This window comes from Leuciscus leuciscus (genome assembly GCF_965113295.1).
Source record: "Leuciscus leuciscus genome assembly, chromosome: 18".
In the NCBI taxonomy this organism is placed as follows: Eukaryota; Metazoa; Chordata; class Actinopteri; order Cypriniformes; family Leuciscidae; genus Leuciscus; species Leuciscus leuciscus.
In genome coordinates, this window is record NC_138742.1 from 13871988 (window position 1) to 13894387 (window position 22400).

The following is a 22400-nucleotide window of genomic DNA, read 5'->3' on the forward strand; positions in this document are numbered from 1 at the left end:
TTAAAATGTAATTTATTGCTGTGAATGATGCCAAAGCTGTATTTTCATTTTCAGCATCATTACTTCAGTCACATGATCCTTCAGATCCTTCTGAAATACTGATTTGGAGCTCAATAAACAATTCTTATTATCAATGTGCAAGCAGTTATGCTACTTAATATTTTTTGTGGAAACCTTTAAATAGCCTGTATTGTTTTTTTTTTCTCAATATTTCCGATATTATTTTTGATTAAAAGTTCAAACATTTATTTTGAATAGAAATCTTTTGTAGCATGATAAATGTCTTTACTGTGACGTTTGAACAAGTACATTTGTGCTTTGTACTTACGAAATAAAAGTATTAATTTCTTTCAGAAAAAAATAAATCGTACTGACCCCAAACCTTTGAACGCTAGAAGCCAAAGTATGAAAATATGCAGTCAGTGAATTGAAGTGCTTCTGCACAACAATCTTTATTGACCTTGATCTTTATTGTAATCTGTCAGCAAAATTGTCATTTTGCTCCTAAATGTTTGAATGGTTTATTCGTTTAATCTTCTAAATCGTTGCAGAAACGCAATTCCTTGGTAGGGGAGTGGAACTGCCTCTCCAAACAATGAAACGGGTCATGGGAGTTCTGTGTGCTGTTCCTCTTGATATAATTTGAACTCTAAACTATCTCAACAGGAGGTTGTCTATTGAGTATAACGCAAGTCTCGTGGCTCTGCATTCACAGATTTTCCATGAAGGCCCATCGCACGAACACTTAAGAAAGCCTTCATAAAACCATCAGCTTTAACGTCAGATGGTGAAAATGAGTGGTCTCTTGTGATCATATAGTGTTCACTTCTGGTTGAGGTGGACTAGAAAATGCAGGAGGCCTCGATCCCTAAGTTAGCTGTCCGTCGGTAGGACACAAGGGAGGAGAGTTTGGACTCAGCACTGGAATTCCCAATACAGGTTGCAGGTGTGACACAGCATTGTGAAACACTCATGGGAGGAAAAGTTGTGGAGAAGCAGGGTTACCATGGGATCTTTGGGGAAGCATGACACAGTTATAGGTGCACATACTGTTAACACACATGTGATCCCTGGTTCATATGGGACAGCAGCACTCCTGATACAGTATGCCTGAACACACTAAATATAAATCCTTTCCTTGACCCCCCTGAGACCAAAAGTCTGAACGGAAATTTCTCAGAAACTTATTCAAACATTTTTAAGTTAATTATGTTTTTTTCCCCCCATGTTAATCATGATTAATTGGACATTGATTGTTGACTGTTACCATAGCAAAAGCTTTCCATCTTCATCAGGGCATAGATTTTCTATCTTTACAACACTTCTATGCCGCCAAGTGGAAGCCTTCCTCCCTTTGTGCGAGAGGAAAGAAGCGTCACCCGAGTGAACTAGCGCTATGGATATTGTCCTATTGTGCTGATTGTGTTGTCGCATGAGAGATTATGGTAGGCAGGCGACTGGCGCGTGAGCGCTGGTGTAGCAGACGCATCACTTAAGCCCATCTGTTCATTTATCAATCACCAGTGTCCGCCTTGACTTAAAAGTTGAACTATTCTGAAAACTATCCTGTGTAAATGGTGGCTAGCAATTGAAAAATATAGAATTTTTTATGAGAAAAAATTGTGAGAAAAAAAAGCATAAGATTTAAAGAATTATTATTTTGAATACCTGTCAAAATAATAGTAAAAAAATAAATAAAAAAAAATCTTACCAATATATATTTATCAAGGATCATCCCTAAAAATATATGAATGTGATCTGTTAGAATTGGATTCATAATGAAAGTTAATATTGAGAGTTAATAGTGAGAGCACTGTCTGCCACAGATGTGCACACTTGGTGCATACAATGGGATCAGTGTGAGGACACGTGTGACCAGAAGCCCCACAGTCAATGGCACACTACTACAATAGAGCCCCTACTGCAGTATGTGGTACGAACACATATAGGCTATGTAGCCCATTTTTCTAAATAAAGTCAAACTTTATGTAGGCTATATATACAGTGCAAAATGCCATAAATGGTTAAAGTGCACAAAATTTTATTTTTGTATATGAAAATTCTACATTTATTTACTTTTTCTTGCAATGAACGTTAAGTGACTTCTTGAAGTTTGAATAAGATGAAGATTATTTTATCACTTTATTTGAAAACTTTTAGATATCAATCTGCACGTGCGATGGACATCGGTTATGCTCATCTTTGGTAACTCCTTTGAAGGAGTAAAACAGCTCTGTTAACTGGAAGCAATGCAACTTACAGAATACGGAAGTTTGTTGCGCTTAATCCCCATCCACGGTGGAAGGAAATTTTACAGGTTTCACGTTAACATAACACGTTAAACATTTATTTATTTATTTATTTTGTCACCGGATTTATTTATTTATTTGGTTGTAAAAGGTACTTTTTTTAAAGGTGCATCACGACCCACCTCAAAATTTAAAACATGCCACAATATTAAAAAGGCTAGACAATACGTCATTCTTGCCTCGTTATCATGCGCGAGAATTTAAATATGGGTCTGCCTCTACAAAGTTCTGCAAATATGATATTATCACATCCTTTAGGCGACATAATTATTCGTTTGTGAATTAAAAGATCCCCAGTAGCCTATCTGTTGCATCTGAAGTAGGCTAATAAATCTTTTCAGAAAAGAGTATTTTTGGGGGCAAATCACCCCCGGGCGCAGAATGCATGGTTGAGTGAGTTATCTTAGCGAAACAAAACCGTTTGGGCTTGATTAATCCAGCAGTTATTGAGCGTTATGTTTTGGTGGGACGAGGGGCGCTAATGAGCGGACGGAGCGAATGAATGAAACGGGTGAACAACACACACACCTGCTCACACTGCACCAAGCTGTCACAATCATTTACTGGGACGCGCGCGCGTCTTTGTACACTAGACTACTGTAATTAGAGTTAAGAACAACGTTTGACCTCGCCATAAACCAAATAGGGCTCAGGGGTATTAATCCAGCACTGAGCGGGCGTTATTGGGGCAGAAAATGACGTTAGGTCACGAAAGAAAAGCGGAGAGTGATATTTGTATGGATTCCCAATTATAGGCTATTTTCAATTTGGGATAGTAGGCTACACTACAAATCAACTGGTGTATTACATAATCCAGTAAACGTAACATGTTGATCATCAAATCAATAATAATAAAGTAGCCTAACTTTTTATTATTAATGAATGACGTGGTCAGTCATGTGGGTATCAAAGTGTCTTCTCTATTTTAAATAGGCCTTTACAATAGCTTGTATGGTGATTACACTACCCTGATTTAAACTTTGCTGACTTGTATTTTTCGAAATATTAATAATAGCTTATTTGAAATCAAAATTGTAAAAAAAGAATGAAAAATGATGCCAACATTTTTATTTATTTATTTATTTTGTTTTTTTGTTTTTGTTTCAAGAATTCAAATCTTTTTAATTAAACGTTTTCTTACCATCTCCAGACAGGAAATTTTAAGCCCTGCAATAGCCTATGAATTTATTCAAATCAAAATGAGCCTATGAGCGTCACGTCATTTACCCAAATGTTGTCAGAAACATTTGCAGCTTTCTTCCCTTCTTCGAATTGCAGAGCCGCTCACCTTGTAAGATTTATAAGGGTTAATGTACAAGGGAAGTTGCATCGTTCCCTCGCACACAAATGCGAACACCCTCAGACACAAAGCCCCTGGGGTAAACGCACACACTTAAGTCGTGAAACTTTTGGCCACGAGCGCGCCACGCGCTTTCGGATCAGCTGGAGGGGGTGGGTGGGTGGCTTGTGGGCGGAGCTTTGTGAGCATCGCTAGAAAGTCAAAGCCGGGAGTCAGTGCGCTTCAGTGAGGCATGCGGCGCGCTCTGAAGCACCAATGGAGAACTAACGGATCTGAACTATAGCGCAGACGGACTGTTGACATACACAAACTATCAGTGGGGTGTCTGGAACTTTGTTTTTCATTTAAAAAAACAAAAACATTTTGACAGTGTGTTCTGGCTTTCTGACCACCTTTTTAGTGGTCGAAGTTTTATTGAAGTGAATCCAGGCTACTTTTACAGGTAGGTTACGGTTGTTTTTAATCATTTATACAAATAGGCTGTATATCTTCTTATTATTATTTTTTGAAGATGTAGGACACATAATGTAGATTTATTTCAAGATTTATTTCAAGATTTTGATCAAACTAATTCGGCGTAATAATATTTGTTTATTCATTTTATGATTTCTCATTTAAAAAACAAACACAAATAAGTAAATAAACAAGAAATTAATAGGCTATAAAACAGTCAACATATAATAGTCATCCTAAAATGTTTTCATCATGTCTCCTGTTTGACAAAATGGAATTTTGTTATGATTATGCCAGTCATACTTGATCTCAAATCTCAAATTCATCAGTAGTTAAATACAAAGTGATCTGCCACATTTTTAATTCACTTTAAGGCAACAATTTAACTTTATTTATTTATTTTTTACAGTGCAGTTAATCAATGCTGTCGAAATCTGGGCCGCGTATATGGCCTAGACTATAAATTATTACAAACTTTCCTGTTCTACTTATAAATATATGACGCGCCAATGAATGCACAAAACCCACAAATGTTTATAAACGCACAATAGAATGTAACTTTAATTAGAATCTAAATATTTCGCTAAGAAGCGCGCAATCGAGAGTAGGAAAACAATCGGAATATTCATCAACGGGAGGCCGACATAATTCTGTGACTAAATATTTAGAGACAATGCTGATGTCTTTCAATCAAATCAAATTTAAAAGTGTTGTAGTAGTATTAGTGTGGCTTGGTCCTGTGTTTGTTGATTCCGGTTTACAGACTCCCCACAAATTAAATCCGAGCGCTTTATCTGTGGACTAAATCCAGTCGTGTCCCAGATTGGACAGCGTCTCAAAATGACTGCGGAAATCAAAGGGTTTAAACAGAAAGTCCTTTTAGATGGAGCATTAAAACTGAGAGAAGAAATGGAATTGTAGAGCTGTAAGCTATATAATAATCATCTCAATAATCGTGCTCTCTCTATGATGAAGGATTTAGCTCGTGTGAGCACATGTCAAAAGTCAGAATATCTAAACACATAGAGTTCTAAATAAGTTGTATATTTATTTTTTATTGTTTTTAATAATTTTTCTCCTCTGATCTCAGATCACAATGATGACCAAACCTTATGGAAAACCAGGGGATGTGACTGAGCTAGTCAGCTCTCTTGGATGGATGGAGGAAGACCTCAGCTCACAGGATGGTGACAGGACCCCTGAGATAGGTCACTATGCTCTACACAGGAGCAGTCACGAAGAGCTTGGCAGTGAGGATATGGAGGAAGAGGAGGAGGAGGAGGAAGAGGAAGATATGGGTCTCGATGGAGAAAAGGCACCCAAGCGAAGAGGTCCTAAAAAGAAGAAAATGACCAAAGCCAGACAAGAACGATTCCGTGCCCGCCGCGTCAAGGCCAATGCAAGGGAACGCTCGCGCATGCATGGGCTGAATGATGCGTTGGAAAGCTTGCGGCGAGTCATGCCTTGTTACTCAAAGACCCAGAAGCTCTCCAAAATCGAAACCCTGCGGCTGGCCCGCAACTACATCTGGGCGCTTTCGGAGGTTCTGGACAGCGGCCAGTCACCCGAAAGTAACGGTTTTATGGAGATGCTTTGCAAGGGGCTTTCACAACCTACCAGCAATCTCGTAGCCGGCTGCCTCCAACTTGGGCCCTCGACCATGGTGCTCAACAAGATGGATGAAAAGTGCGGGGTGCCAGGAGCAGGTGGTCCGCAGGGTCACCCCATTAGCTATCCCTCGCCGGGACTTCCCAGTCCACCCTACGGCTCGTTGGAGGCCTCACACTTGCTTCATCTGAAGGGTTTCAAGGGTACCGCCTATGAGAACTCCTCACCCAATGAATGTAGCAGCGGCACGCCACCTTACGACGGCCCTCTTACGCCGCCACTCAGCATCAGCGGCAACTTCGCCCTCAAACAGGAGCCATCTCCTCACGAGGCTGAGAGGAACTTTACCCCTCACCCGGCCCATGCCACCCACTACATCTCCTCACACCCTTACCCACCCACCTCTTTGGCAGGTCTTCCAGTCCCTCAGGGTCACCCTCTATTCCCAGGCTCCCGTTACGAGCTTCCTTTAGAGATGGCTTTCGAGCCGTTCGCCCCTTCGCACATTGTGACATCACAGATGAGCAGCATTTACAGTGAATAAACAAATATGACCACCAGAGACGCTCAGCAATTCTGCCTCCTGCTCCTCAGTGTGCCTCCAGGGGCCCAGCACATTTAAGGAGACACTTTGCATGTATCCTGTCTGATCCCTTAAGAGACCATAGAGGTCACTGAAAGAGAGTTTCTGAAACACAACCTACCTGTGGCAATTGAAGTACTGAGATAGAGATGCATATTTTTTTTTTGTTAATTTATTCTTGTTTTTGTCACGACTGAGTTTGTTACTATTTTAAATGTTATTTTTAATTGTTCTGGGATTTGTATTCTGTATACACTTGTTCTCTTCCTCAAATAGGATGGCTTTTTTTGGACATGTGCCATAAAAGTGCATAAAATTGACATGTAGACAAACACTGGAAGGATTTTAGAGTAAGAACCTAAGTCTCTTCAGCACTGTTCAACCAGATGCTGATTTGCCACTAAACAAAACACGACACAAATGAAAGAATGAAGGAAAAGGACAAAACATTTTTCATGACAAATGCGTTTATTTATGACTGTATTTATTATTTATTTTGATGACAATTGTACATGTTTTGAAACAATTCGTCAGCACTGTTTTTATTGGTTCTTTGGTACACTGCCAGTAACTGCTACCAATACTCATAAAGTATCTAATTTATTTATCATTCAGTTTAATGTATTTTTGTCATTCTCCACAATATTTGTAATCTTGCTCAAGCATTTGTAAATATTTACCTGTTTCGCACTTAATAAAATAAATATTCTTATATAATATGACACTATTTTGTTTCTTTATTTTTATTTTTACTTTTATTATGATCATATTTGTTTAGAGATTCTAGAATGTAAGAAAACATAATGATTGAATGAAAAATGCTCTAATTTTAACAATAAACCAGACATTTAAAAATGCATATCATTTAAATATTATAATGAAATATTTAATTAGATTCCTTTGTCATAATAATAAATTCTGTTATGCTTTATTTTTTATTTGATTTTTTTTACAATAGTTTTATCATACTTAATGGATTCTGTAATGTTGAATATTCTATAATATTGCATAATTTATTTTAGAAAAAAGTTGGGTTACACTTTATTTTAAGGTGTCCGTGTTACAGTGTAGTTATATAGGCTATTTAAGGACTGAGTAATAATAATAAACTACGTTACTATAAGGTTAGGGTGTTAGTTGCATGTAATTATGCACAATTTAATGATTTCTATAGTAACTACATGTAACGTGTAACAAGGACACTGTAAAATAAAGTGTTACCAAATGTTGCATAACAAAATCATTGCATTAGGCAGAATTGCACGTTTTATATTTGAAAGAAAAAGAAGAAATTATTAAAAAAAGATGTTTCACTGAATTTGCTTTCGGTGATGTTGAATAATAATAATAGAGGTTTTAATGATTAATATTAGTGTTATGATGGGCATGGGAGTCAGTGGAGCATGTGGAGCCATGGGAACACATAGCTGTGGAACAGGTGACTGTGTCATGCATGGGATCCCCTTTCACTATCACTTGCGTTTTCCCAGCCTTTTCATTGCCAAAATGGTTGGGGAAATCAACAAAACAAAACAAGCACACAAAAAGGGGGGATAATGATGTAGGGAACAAAAAGAATTACAGTGTGAATGTATTTTTAATTCCTGTAACTCTAGCATGTCACATAGCTGTATTGAAATGTATGCAAGACATTGCCTTTTCCCACAAACCTTTATATCACTTGAGTACAGGACGATCGTTGACTTTAGCTTTGTGCTCATATCGGACAATGCAATGCCTCTCCAAATGAACAAACAGAGGGTTGATGGGGTGACAAGCCAGAGAGCCAGTGTGTAAAGTGTGTTTATTGTTGGAAGCTGCACTAAGATGAGAACGGGCGCCTCAGAGGCTGTTTTGCTTGAAGTGGACCCTGCCTCATCCACCATTCCAAAGGTTTGTCTTTTCCAGCCCTGGCAAGGCGAGAGAAGTGAAGGAGAAAAAGGGAGCGATTGTTTTAGCGGGCGCCGCTGGTCTATTGTAAGTGCAGTGTGTTCTTTCTCTCGACCTCTGACCTGCATTGTTGTTAGGCTGTTCGTTCGGAGAACCGAGACAGCTGGGAGAACTGCGGGGGGCTGATGGACAGCTGGGGCCAAACTAGTGAGAGAGAGAGAGAGAGAGAGAGAGCAAGGGGGAAAAAGAGAAAGTGGGAGAGGGAGTAAAACAAAACAGAAGTGGTGAACGAGGCCCTATTCTTGAGTGACCCCTTTCCCTGTCCTCTTGTGGGTCAGCTGGGCATTGGAATGACACATAGTTCCACACGTTGAGATGGTTGAGTGGGTGAAGATGAGGAAAGGACAGAATGGAGGGAGTCAAGTGCACAGAAGGCTTTCAGGTTGTGCCGTCAAGAGCATTTAGGTTTTTTTTAAAAAAGGAAGTGAAATCAAATAATGAGAAATTACATTTAAATATGACTCTAACCTGTAGCTCATTTTAGCGTTCAGTTCCCCTTGATTTCACACAGGTGTAGTTCAGCACATTAACTATGAACATGATCCAATCATAATGTTTTCCATGAAGGCTATTCAACAACATTTGTTTATATAAAACGTAACAGTTTGGGAAAAGCTTTGCTTTAAAAAAAAATATTTCTTTAAAATAAATGCTAAATGATGTAAAGTAAATGATGACTGAATTTTAATAGTGGCTGAAGTGCCCGAATATATTTGAGGCCACTATACAGTCATTTAGTACATATGAATAATTTTAAGACTATATATATATATATATATATATATATATATTAGTGCTGGGCAAAGATTAATCGCGATTAATCACATCCAAAATAAAAGTTTGTGTTTGCATAATATATGTGTGTGTACTGTGTATAATTATTTTGTATATATAAATGCACACATATGCATGTATATATTTAAGTTTTTTTTTAAATATATATAAATTATTTATATTTATATATAATATAAATTAGGTATAAATGTATATACAGTATATACATGCAAATTTTTCTTAAATAATTACATGCATATGTGTGTATTTATATATACAAAATAAATATACACAGTACACACACATATATTATGCAAACACAAACTTTTATTTTGGATGCGATTAATCACGATTAATCTTTGCCCAGCACTAATATATATATATATATACATACTGTATATAATGTATAGAGGCATTTAAATAAATAAATAAATGGATGAATAAATATGAACACATTTCAAGCAAATCAATTCACAGAAAGTTTATTTTATTTTATAACTCAGCATGTTACTCATAAATCTGCAAATTACTATCCACAAAAGTTATATAAAAAACTATACAAGATGTTTTAAGAGAGTCTTTGGCATTGTTCATTGCCAATACATCAGCCGTCTGTGCAGAACTCAGCAGGGCTGAAATAAGGGAACGGTTTCAGAGTTGTCAGCTGCTGTCGACATATCCTTTGAAAACAGATGAGAAAGCGTAGAGGAGAAATGTGCTAGTAAAAATGAAAAGGCACGTGAAGACTGTTGCGTTTTCCCATATATAGGGCAGATGGCCATCGCTGTGACCTCCGTGCCACAGCAAATACCCATACAAAGTTTATGAACAAAATAAGAAAACTACAATCTTAGCGTGGTGTTTTTAAGATTAATTTGAAATCTTCTAATACAGCCAAAACTCAAAGGATTTATCCTGCAGGTAATAAAGCAGATGACAGTCTGATTTACACTGCAAAGAGTAAACAATAGCATTTATAAATGAATAAATAAAAACATTTCAAGCAAATCATTTTTGATTTAAAATATATACAACAGTACATTTTGTATATAAAATGTAATATATATATATATATATATATATATATATATATATATATATATATATTTGGACACTTTATGATTGTCAAATTTATTTGAACAGTGGTGATGATCTACACCTGTGGTTACTCCTACACCTACATACACACTAAAATCATTTCAGGGTGGAAGACCTCTGCAGTCTGCAGTTAAAGTGTGGCTACAGTGTTCAAATACTTTTTGGGGCCTCTATAGGCAATTGCAGATCTCCATTTACTGTGCGAGGTAGTTGCCGTGTGGAATTGTGATTTTAAAATGTTGAGTTAAAGAGAAGGAGTGGATGATGGGACATTAAAGTGCAGTCTGAAACCTCTTTCACTCCTCCCCAGCTTTTTGTCTCTCTGGCACTAATCCACTGGCCAAACAACGCAGTCTCCTACTAAATGAAAGGTCCTGATCCATAGGGGGGAGATGGGGATAAAGCATTGTGATTAAGATTGTATTAATGGGGCCATAGGAGGCTGGAAGGCTTTAATCAGTGTCTGTGCTGCCGTAATCCCCTGCCTTTAAGCTTCAGCTAACGCTGTGATCCTCCTCCTCATGAGTCACATCACACACACTCACACAAACACACTGGATAGGCCGGAGAACAGTGAGGTCAAGGTACGGAGTTGGAGGACAATGAGACTGATAGGTGGCAGCAGGATGAAGAAATAGGGAAGGGTACGATGACAGAGGATGAAGTTTGGTGAAAGACAGCAGCAACAACACAAAACGCTGAACCAGATAGATAGATCTGCTCAGTGAGCTCAGGTCAGACTGAAGACTAAGACGATCCACAGCAGAGGAAAGGTAAAGGGAGGTTAGAGTTCACAGAAGGGTGGAACAAGCCATTAAAGTGACATTGTGAGGCGAGACTCGTCTCCTCAGAGCTTTGTGAGAGTGTTGGGTTGTCAAAGTTAAAGAGCTTCTAATAGGATGGTGATGCTGTCATGTTTACCCTGCCTCCCCCCCCCCTACACGCCCAATGCATTGTGGAGGTGGCCTGGCTTTGAGCCCCCACAATGGCTGGAGAGGAGGGACAGATGGGGGTCCCTATGGAAGAAGGCACAAAAAGAAAGCAAGGTAGGAGGGACCGACTGTGTGAGAGAGAGCCTGCAGTTAGCTCACACTGATTGCCATGCAAAGTAATGGAGAGTAAAAGAGAAACGGATGGGAAAAGTAAGAAGGAGACGGAAAAGGGGAGGGAAAAGGTCACAAAGAGATTTGAGAGATGCATAATCATCTATTTAAGCTATGGAATACAGTATAAGCCTGAATGTACTGGTGCCCTTCGTAAGTCTAAAGTGGGTACAACTCAGCAGAGGATGATGGAGGTCGCAGACTGGACCACTATATGGAAAAGTCTTAAAGCGCTTTAAGTTCACTTTGTAACTCCACTATTCAGTTGACAATACACAATATAAGTCAACAAATATTATTCTGAACATCAAAAAGTATATACATTTATTTGTGTTTTGAGGCATTGTTTAAAATAAACTTGATGAATATGTTTACTGATGAATTTGGCCAAATTACATAAAATGTATATGATAAATAAGAGTGTCCCTACTTTTTTGTCAATGAAGGTTCCACAGCCATGGATCTCAACTGTTTCTGGACATCAAGTGTTAGCCCAGCCCATGAAATTAAGTTAATAGTATATTAATTATATATTTAATATCATTTGTTTCCATATTTAATACATTTAATTAATTAGTTATGATTACTAATACACAGAATTATTAACATCACATGAATACTTATTCTGAATACAGTGAGTTTGGACACACGGCTTATGACGTCAATAATGTGACATGAATATAAAAAAAATATATAAAAAAATTCTCAACAGTCTGTCTGGTCCAAACATTGGCAGAATAGGTCTTTGTTTAGTATGTTTGGTCCCTGCATGAGCTAATCTATGCTCTTCCAGGTGAGTCCCTCAGCATTAATTTGGCTCAGTGTGTCATAAAGGCTGAATGGGGTGGGAGTTGATTTATGTGTGAAAGGAGGGGATGCTGAGCGGAGGTGAGGCAGGGGTGTGTGGCGGAGCCTCTTCTGGTGTAAGATGAGGAGAGCCGAGGGGGAGGACCCGCGCACAGCAACAGATGGGCCCCAATGGCGCTCTCAGGTTGTAAACTTTCTGTTGGGAACATCTGTCAGTTTGTCCATATGCCACATTTTGAGAGGAGAAGGCCTAGTCAGTGTGGAGTGTGGACACCTGTCACTCCCTGTGATGAGACAGGAAGTGATGGACTGTGCACCAGTATTTAATATTCATAATGCTGCTCATGTGATGTGGCCATTGATGAAAGGCAGAAAACGAATTGTTAATGCTAACTGAATTAGCAACGATTTAACATATCCAAAATGCCTATAGCACCTGCATGCATAGACTGGAGCTGCTGGACAATTCAACATTTAAAAGTTGTGCAAAAGAAACTTCCACATAATGATGCAACTACATGAAATCAAAAGCGTGATTCCAGACCATCGTTATTTTGAGAATTTAAGGGGTCTCCTTTAAACTCATACTCTAGATGAGTGTTACATCATCTCTCTCTTTTTTTTATATATATATAAAAAGTCTTATTTTTCTATTTGCTCTGTTGCGAGCGGATAAAGGAGAATTAAGCAGTTGATCGGGGCTCAGTGTCCAGAGTGTTGCATTAGACGGTAATCCAGGGCATAGGAAGGGGGAGATGGGATAGCATCCCTAATCCCTCGCCTACCCCATCCCAAACACACATTCGGTTTATACTGTTATCACTAAAGAACGCCTCACATTTTATTTTAAAAGTATGATGATAAATGATTCATCTAAGAACAACAATACTAAGACCTTATTTCTTCCCTGTCTGCACCTCACAACACTATCCTCAGCACCAGAGCCCTCTGAGCCCTCCAGTGGTAGACTGTTTTTACCCACAGTTCTCACCAACTCCACTACAATCTACAGTGACAGATGTTATAGAGGCAACAGTTGGTATTGAGAAGGAGGGGCTCGGGGCCATCTGCCCAGGGTCAAGGTTTGGATAGGAGGAGGTCTCACAAGAGAGAAAAAGTGTCAAGTTGAGCTACATAACTAGTGCTGAATACTTACGATTGTTATGTTAAACATCACTTACAGATACTGAAGGTGAAATCATAAGGGACAGGGATGCTTCCCAATTAACACATTGGTTCACCATGTGGTCCAAGTACATTTTTAATTAAAGCTTCAGAAGTGTCCAAAGCAGCAGCAGGTGTCAGTGGCAAAAAAACAATTGGTAGATGGAACATACAAATATTGAATTTATTGGTGAAAATTTAAATAAAGCATGCCGTTAAAATAATTTTAATCACTGGATATCAAATAAGAGCTCTCAGATTTTTGCTTGTGGTCTCCACCTCATCACGAAAGTAGGCTATCTTCCGGTGACCCATCTTCCTCTGGAGAAGGGAGGTTAGTGTTTACACACATGGTTATATAAAAATAAGTAAAATAAACACTTATTAATTAAATGAAAATACAATTGAAAAAATTAGGTCTATATTAAAAAACAAAACAAATTAATACAATGTAGGTAATAAATTATTTCTAACAAATCAATCACGCAATATTATGGTGGTAGACCATCACCAACAATACATAAAATCTACACCACAACTGCATTCACACTTACAATGTAGATGCGAAGTCGCTCCTGTTCCAGCTGAAAATACTCAATGGCTGTGAGCTTGTCAAATGTATTTTTCATATGGAGAAAGGCACAATTGGGGGAGCGTTTGGCATGCTCGGACCTTAATGACAAGGACGGTAAAAAAAAAGAGTGTTGATTTAGTGTTCCCCTTTTCCACACAAAGTCAACTGTTAGGCTACAACCTCAAGTTTACAACATGCAGTGTAGATAAGTGAACAACAAAAGGTGTCCTCAGAAAAACAAAGCCGATAGATTGTAAAGGTGTGCTTCAGGCAGGAGCTCACCAGGGGTTGTCTTCAGGCTCCCAGCCCTCCAGCTCTCGAAGACAGTAGAAACAACAGGCCACGTCTGGCTCATTCTCACTAGGACAGTGCACAAAACCAGCCTTGGCCATCTGAAGAGAGGTTTCTCATTACTCCTTTTAATTAAAGCAGCAGTGGTTTTGTAAAATTGCTAAAATCCCTGTACAGTCCAATTTGTTGTCATTCGACTTCCACTCATTAATAGTCTAATTCTCTCTTCATTTTTTCCATTGATGCACTCACCAGCTCTGGTGTGCACTGACAATCTTCTCGAAAAGGCCACTCGGAAAACGTCTGAAGACGCTTTTCATAACTATACATCAGGTTAAACGACAAAAGCCGGGACGCAATCACTTCTGCGTTCGACATTTCTGAAGCTCAAACAGAACACACTACCTGCAACTCTCCATCTCACTATAAATCTGTTTGAGTGTGGCTGTTTAATTGTTTGGGCGCTTTTGATTATTGATTGATGAATCGCTGACAGCTGTCAGAGCAACGAAAGGCATTGATGTAAAACAAGATCTTGAAACCTGGTGAGTAAATTTGTGATTTTATGCCAGTAGATTATCAATTTTTATTGTATAGTATTGTTTGAAAAAACATTTCGCATTAAAATTATGATCATGTTCACGTCGTTCACTGAAACAATGTCACACATTTGAAATAGTAGTGTGATGTCTCCCTCTGCTGGACGAACAGAAACACAAATTTGAAATGTGATATTCAAATTGAAATTCAGTGAAAAACAGGCTTTGTTTCCAGAGTAGTGTCATTGACACTAAAAATGTCCAAAAATCGCAGTTGAAAGTTTGCATTAACTGACTCTAAAAATGTGTAAATAAAGAAAAAAGTGCAGTGTAAATATTAGGATATCTTATATATATCTGTTTGCACTACACATTTTTGACCCTAGAATATATATACACACACACACACACACACACACACACACACACACACACACACACACACACACACACACACACACACACACACACACACACACACACACACACACACACACACACACACACACACATATATATATATGTGTGTGTGTGTGTTTATATATATATATATGTGTGTGTGTGTGTGTGTGTGTGTGTGTGTGTGTGTGTGTGTGTGTGTGTGTGTGTGTGTGTGTGTGTGTGTGTGTGTGTGTGTGTGTGTGTGTGTGTGTGTTTACACTGCACTTTTTTCTTTATTTACACATTTTTAGAGTCAGTTAATCAATATATATATTCTAGGGCCAAACATTTTTAGTGCAAACACCAAAAAGACATAACGTAATCATGGAAGTATATCAACGTAATCATGGAAGTATATATGTATAGATAGATTATATATTTGTATTTGTTTCGTGCCATTTTCTTGGACCAAATGTCCTAAAAAAAATTAAGTTATTATCTATATGAGTTTTTAAATACTTTTGAATAAATTATTACGAGTCTTGCGTCATTGACTCCTAATCAGTCAGAGAATTAAGTTATTTTATTTGCTATAAAACCAAATAGTAAATGCTTTGGAATGGAGACCTCATGTCAAACATAATCCTTAACAAGCCCTATAAAGATTCCTGTGTTATGTAGTTAACCGCTACAGGCTGCACACATAGTTCAGTGGATTCCCTAGACTGCACATAAGCCAATTACTAGACACAAACTTGAGTCTAGAGGCCTCAGCAAGTTGTGTCTCTTCTCCTAACCAATTACCGTAAGCCAATACATACACCATAAAGTGAGATCATAGTGAGTTGCAGACAACATTAATGGTTTGCGGTGTGAGCATTTGCAAGTTGTTTATGACTGGTATAGGGAAAGGCCCTGCTGCTGTCACCATGTTCTGTAACTGTATCTCACTGCGCCTGGCTGTTGAAATGTGCTTACCACTTCCAAAAAGCGGCCCCTCCACCCCTCTCTGCCCTTCATTTGATAGGAACTTCCCTAAAGGTTGTTTTTGTTTGTCACAAACAAATTCTGCTGTTAATATGTTAATCTGTCTGAAAGGTGAACGTGAGATCACTCAACTAGGATGGTTAATTCTAAATGAGGTTTTTCCATGAAATGATTTGTGAGATTTGGAAGATTAACGGCTGCTTGTTCTCTCTTTTGTGGTGATAGTTTGTCACTTTATATTCAGTCTAGAGTTTCACATCAGACATGACATTCGGCGCATTCCTTTCAGGCGAGACCCCACACCGGAGCTGTCACTCATATGCAGTCGTCCGCTCAGGAGAAGTTAAGCGGCTTGATGGAACTTTCTGGAAATACATTGCATGGCTGAAATGTATCTTTTATTCATTGGCTTTTTCCTTTACTACACAGGACACTGCAGAACTGACAGGAAAGTAGAGAGAGAGTGATCGGGACATGACCCAGACCGGAATCGAACCCAGATCCCCAACAGTCATGTGCCGCAGCTCCAACATGACTGGAATTTTCCTGATTTTCTTCTCCAATTGCAAGATTCCCAAACTTCAAATGTAAAAGGCAGAAGTTTTATTTATTTATTTATTGAAATTATTTATAATATTTAATAATATATATTTATTTATCAATAGTAATACTAATTGATGTTGGTTGTTATTATTGAAAAATAAATATTAAATAATATTTACAAATTAAATTAATTTGAATTAAATAGATGTGTGATAATAATAATAATAATTTTTATTATTTATATTTTTTATAATTCAATTGTTATTAACATGACGGAATAAATCGCTTTTTTTTTTGTCTTCCCTATAAGATTTATTTGACGCCACTGAGATTGCTGTGAAGCTCTTGAGATGTACAGTATGTGTGCATATACAAGTATGTATACATTTATGTGTCCATAAGTACGAGAGTGGATGGAATTGACTGAATACACTTTGCATGGCTTTTTCTTACACTAGAGACTTTTTCCTGATATCCTTAGTTACAAGATTCCCAAGCAGAACATCAGTGGCTCCATTTATCACTTTTGAAGCTCTAATGTAAAAATCACTTATCATAAAACAACAATGTTGTCCATATTATGAAATAAGACCTGGATGCTCCAGTTGCATTTTGTCACAGGCCGTCTACATCTTCCCAGCTATCATATATATATCTCATATAACATTCCCCAGTCTGTACCTCTCTCACTCTCCATCCCGATCGGTGCTTTCATTGACACTTGACTCTTCTCTCTCTCTCCCTCTCCCACCCGCTCCCTCTTCGTTCTCCTCCTCTCTCCTTCCTCACACAGTTGTCTTTACTTATTACTGTCCTGGTGTGATTATCTGCTGGAATCTCTTGCACTTGTCCTGTATTCTCAGTGTGGTGAGACTAAGTGTGGGATGGGCTAAAAGTGGGAAATGTGACTGTGTGATACTTTGTGTGCAGGAGACACTCCCGTAAGTTCATCAGGACTATTTTGGCTCCAAATATCCCTGGAGCCTCAAAGAACCGGGTCCGGACGCTCTGTTGTTCATGCCAGCGAGGGTTTCTACGAGGAGTTTGTGGTGTCAGGGTGCAAGTGGAAAGACCCACGGAGGCAGAAAGAGGAAACGTGAGGACGGGAAACAGTCAGAGGAAGAGGGTTTAATGTGGGGCTCAGGTAAGAACATCTGCTAATTTCTATTTTTGTTTGCGGTCTCAAGTGAACACAAAACTGTTTTCCCTGGAGAGCCTTTTTGTTGCATATGCAAATGTACATCATATACTGTATGTGTTTATACTAACAGTCTATTATAGAATAACACTGCAAGCTGATCTATATTTCCAGGGTTAAAATTAATTATTTGTGTACTATATTTACAATAGATGTAGTTCCCAGGACATAGATTAATAGTTTAGGAGATGTGATACATCTCATGGAGTTACAACTGAGTATTCAGTCTATGACCAGCATCTAGTCCTCCTAATTTACTCATGTCAATGTTGTCATTAACAAGATTGTATTTCGAATGAAGAAGTGCATACTTCTCCTGGACATTTGAACTGGCATTTTCGGCATGTTTCTTCATCGGTAATAAGAAAGCTGGCGTTCTACAGTTTTGTCACAGCATTCATTATGCTCACCAATAAAGCTAAAATGAGTTTGATCTGATACGTGCAGACCACTAAAAATCTAGTCAATAGATGTATTATGTGTGTGTGTATGTGTAAGTGCACATGCCTGTAGGCTTTGTGTTAATATGTGTGTTTGATTGAGTGTAACAATTTCAAAAGTAATATTGCCCACAGCCATTAATGAACTATATTCTGTCAAAATATGCCTGGAATGACATTTTAAAATGTACCTTTGCTCATTTGATTTTGCATTTATCAATGTGAAGGACATTCGCTGTAAAAAAATAAAAATAATAAAAAACCTGGTCAAGAACAATTTTGTGACTTTTAATATGTGTAGCCTACTTGGAAGTAAAATAGAAAAGGAGCTTAGCTTTGAAGGTCAGTCTATTTCTTAAGGCCTGAGGGAATGTTCGCACATTGTGAATTTTGAACTTTGCAGTAAAGCTTTTAAACCAGCCATGTTTATAGTGAAGCTCTTGAGATGATTGTACGACATGTAAGTGTGTATACGTGTAAGCGTCTATATGTACAAGCCTGGATATTTGCTGAGATAAATCTGTGCAGACATAGTATTAGGAGGCTCTCTGTCTTCTGGCAAAGGTGTGAAATTAGCATCTCAGTGTGAGAGAAAGTGACAGTCAACTTCAACATTCCCCTCATACGCAGAGCTGGAAAAGCACACAGGCTATCCATTTGGAAAAGTCTCATCCCTCCAAGAGCTTTCTAGAAATATTTCCTTCTTGTTGCAACAGGAACATAACTGATATGGATCCACTCTTGATCAATATTCTAATTTTAGTGTGATCATCCACTGTCATGCAAACGGATACTCATATGCTGGCTCTGTGCTTTTCAAGGGCATTGAAGCGGAACCGCGAAGGTCTTACACATATTTAATGAATATCAAAATAAAAACTTTAACCTTGCACTATGAAAGGTTGTATTATTTTTCCATTTTTCAAACTAAATTAGATTTGATGTATCTATGGATACAACATCAAATAAGGTTATATGAACGAATTGAAACAACTATATTTAAAATGTCAGATCAACGCTTTTATTAACATACATTTTATTTCCTAATCATTTGGTTGTGGTTTTTCCTCTTGCAGTGTAAGTCTAGGTTATTATTTATATGGTGGGCTGGGTGCTGGACGTCCCTTTGACCTTTCAGTGCAGTCTCTAAATTCACCACCCGTCCGCCAGCACACACTGCTGTTGATATATACAGTATGTTCTCAGAGCACATGGCACATATACGCTGTGGCTCTCTCAATACATTGAAGTCATGGCCAGATTAAGACGAAGAAAGGAGAGGAAGGAAAAACTTAGAGTTAGGTTGTGAAAAATCCCCATCCCGCCATCCCAGAAGTGGCCTGTATAAAATGTGCAAGAAAAAAAATGATGAACGTGTAATGACTTTTTGGTGCAAATTTAAATGCTTAAATGCTTTAATGCTTTAAAAAAGGGGATATAAAGAATATTATGTCTTCTTATCTTTTATTTTTTATTTTTATGCCCGTCAGAAGAGTTTACCGTCCCGAATCATACTGAACTGTACTGTACAGGGCTCAACACTAAGGATTTTTTCTACCAGTGGTTCAAATTTTTACTTGCCCTGCCAAAATTTTCACTGGCCCCACAACAAAAAATGACTAAAGTACAAGAAAAGAAAATGGGCCTATAAAATAAGCTTAGTATTGTTTTCGTTATTTTTTATACATGCAAAAGGTTATGACACCAAAAGCTACTAGATGAACTCATTTAAACAGTAAGTAATAAAATAGGAACAAATAATCAAATTACGAGCAATAACACAAATAAATAAACACAAATAAATACAACAGAACAAACATATAAATGAAATAAACTGTGCTTTTCAGGTTTCTCAAGTAGGTTTAAACAGAAGATTTTCAGGTACACAATTTATAATCTAATGTATAACTATATAACTATAGATTAACCTTTATTAAAGTTAATCAGTGAAGAGCAATTAAAGATGCATAAATAATGTTTTGAAATGTTGAAAATATAAAACGTTAAATACTGTTATTTTAAATTATTTAAAAAATGAAACGATACTTTAAAGGAGTGGTTGATCATGATTTCACTTTTTTAACTTTAGTTAGTGTGTAATTAAAAAGTGACAATTTTAACATGCTATTTAAAAATATCTGTGGGGTATTTTGAGCTAAAACTTAACATACACACTCTGGGGACATCAGAGAAATATTTTACATCTTGTGAAAAGGGCATTATACCACCCCTTTAATAAATGTGAAATTAAACCCGCCAGGTGGTGGCAGCAAATCACTGTTAATGAGTGAGTCATTGAGATTCAATCGATTTATTCAAACGGCTGATTCATTCAGGAAGGAAGCATTACTGTCTTAATGAGTGAGTCATTGAATCATTGATTCAGCTAGTTCGTTCAAAAAACGGATTCATTCAGTAAAGATACACTGTGTGTTGCTCAGAGACTCAAAACAGTGTGTGGACTTTGTTTGGAACTATTTTCGTTGGCGGAAAACAGCTAAACAGGCGATTTGATGTCTAAAATGTAAGTCACTCAATCTTAACTTGTTTATTAAAATGTACGTTGTATAAAATCAATGTCACATTTGTAATCATGCTGATATTTGGAGAAAAACGTCTCTCCGTGTAATATTGGTTAACTATATTAAATGATATAAGATATACGGGGCATTTTTGCCTCTTATCTAAAATGTGGGGGCTTTCTAAATGCATTTGAATAAATCACGCAGTAAAAGTTCACTCTAAATGTGCACGCGCGCTAGTCTAATCTAACTAGACTACATCATGTAGTGTATGCGTGCCCTCAGTGGGTGTGTTTTTGTTTGTTTTTTGTAGTGAGGGACATACTTGATAATCTCAGATCGTTAAATCAACAATAACGATATCATAGACGATATATGTCGCTAGAAATGTTGGGCCCTATGAAATAATATGAGGTTGGGCCCCCTACCGTACCCATTCCATTATTAAAATCGATCTCTGGGGGCCCCAAAAGTGCGTGGGCCCTTAGAATCGTCCTAACTTTCACCCCCTTAGCGGCGCCCCTGCCCCTACAGCACTGGGCCGATCAAGCAAGTGAAAGTTCCGTCAACTGTTCCGAGCGTCGAGGCATTACTTCACACTGCAGCAGGGATTTTGGCCCACTCCTCCATACAGACCTTCTCCAGATTCTTCAGGTTTCGGAGCTGTCGCTGGGCAATACGGACTTTCAGCTCCCTCCAAAGATTTTCTATTGGGTTCAGGTCTGGAGACTGGCTAGGCCACTCCAGGACCTTGAGATGCTTCTTACGGAGCCACTCCTTAGTTGCCCTGGCTGTGTGTTTCGGGTCGTTGTCATGCTGGAAGACCCAGCCACGACCCATCTTCAATGCTCTTACTGAGGGAAGGAGGTTGTTGGCCAAGATCTCGCGATACATGGCCCCATCCATCCTCCCCTCAATACGGTGCAGTCGTCCTGTCCCCTTTGCAGAAAAGCATCCCCAAAGAATGATGTTTCCACCTCCATGCTTCACGGTTGGGATGGTGTTCTTGGGGTTGTACTCATCCTTCTTCTTCCTCCAATCACGGCGAGTGGAGCTTAGACCAAAAAGCTCTATTTTTGTCTCATCAGACCACATGACCTTCTCCCATTCCTCCTCTGGATCATCCAGATGGTCATTGGCAAACTTCAGACGGGCCTGGACATGCGCTGGCTTGAGCAGGGGGACCTTACGTGCGCTGCAGGATTTTAATCCATGACGGCGTAGTGTGTTACTAATGGTTTTCTTTGAGACTGTGGTCCCAGCTCTCTTCAGGTCATTGACCAGGTCCTGCCTTGTAGTTCTGGGCTGATCCCTCACCTTCCTCATGATCATTGATGCCCCACGAGGTGAGATCTTGCATGGAGATTGATCGTCATCTTGAACTTCTTCCATTTTCTAATAATTGCGCCAACAGTGCCTTCTCACCAAGCTGCTTGCCTATTGTCCTGTAGCCCATCCCAGCCTTGTGCAGGTCTACAATTTTATCCCTGATGTCCTTACACAGCGCTCTGGTCTTGGCCATTGTGGAGAGGTTGGAGTCTGTTTGATTGAGTGTGTGGACAGGTGTCTTTTATACAGGTATCGAGTTCAAACAGGTGCAGTTAATACAGGTAATGAGTGGAGAACAGGAGGGCTTCTTAAAGAAAAACTAACAGGTCTGTGAGAGCCGGAATTCTTACTGGTTTTATAGGTGATCAAATACTTATGTCATGCAATAAAATGCAAATTAATTATTTAAAAATCATACAATGTGATTTTCTAAATTTTTGTTTTAGA

The 22400-nt window shown here is 38.3% G+C and overlaps 3 protein-coding genes across 3 annotated transcripts in view; 2 read left to right on the plus strand and 1 right to left on the minus strand.

Annotated features, from left to right (window-relative positions):
- Positions 1-3897: 3897 nt before the first annotated feature.
- neurod4 (neuronal differentiation 4) lies at positions 3898-6699 on the plus strand. Its single transcript, XM_082146489.1, has 2 exons — positions 3898-4051; positions 5153-6699. Exon 2 carries the CDS (start codon positions 5159-5161, stop codon positions 6212-6214), a length of 1056 nt encoding a protein of 351 aa, XP_082002615.1. The 5' UTR covers positions 3898-4051; positions 5153-5158; the 3' UTR covers positions 6215-6699.
- A 6506-nt stretch (positions 6700-13205) lies between these two features.
- On the minus strand, positions 13206-14479 carry birc5b (baculoviral IAP repeat containing 5b). Its single transcript, XM_082144941.1, has 4 exons — positions 14267-14479; positions 14006-14115; positions 13704-13821; positions 13206-13470 (listed from the first exon to the last, which is right to left on the minus strand). The coding sequence occupies exons 1-4, from the start codon at positions 14390-14392 to the stop codon at positions 13390-13392; spliced, it is 435 nt and encodes a 144-aa protein (XP_082001067.1). The 5' UTR covers positions 14393-14479; the 3' UTR covers positions 13206-13389.
- A 2782-nt stretch (positions 14480-17261) lies between these two features.
- Positions 17262-22400, plus strand: part of znf385a (zinc finger protein 385A) — an 87517-nt gene continuing 82378 nt past the window's right edge. Inside the window, exon 1 of the mRNA XM_082144910.1 lies at positions 17262-17608. Within this exon, the coding sequence (XP_082001036.1) occupies positions 17482-17608 (127 nt within the window). The 5' untranslated portion in view covers positions 17262-17481. The remainder of the gene's footprint in view (positions 17609-22400) is intronic.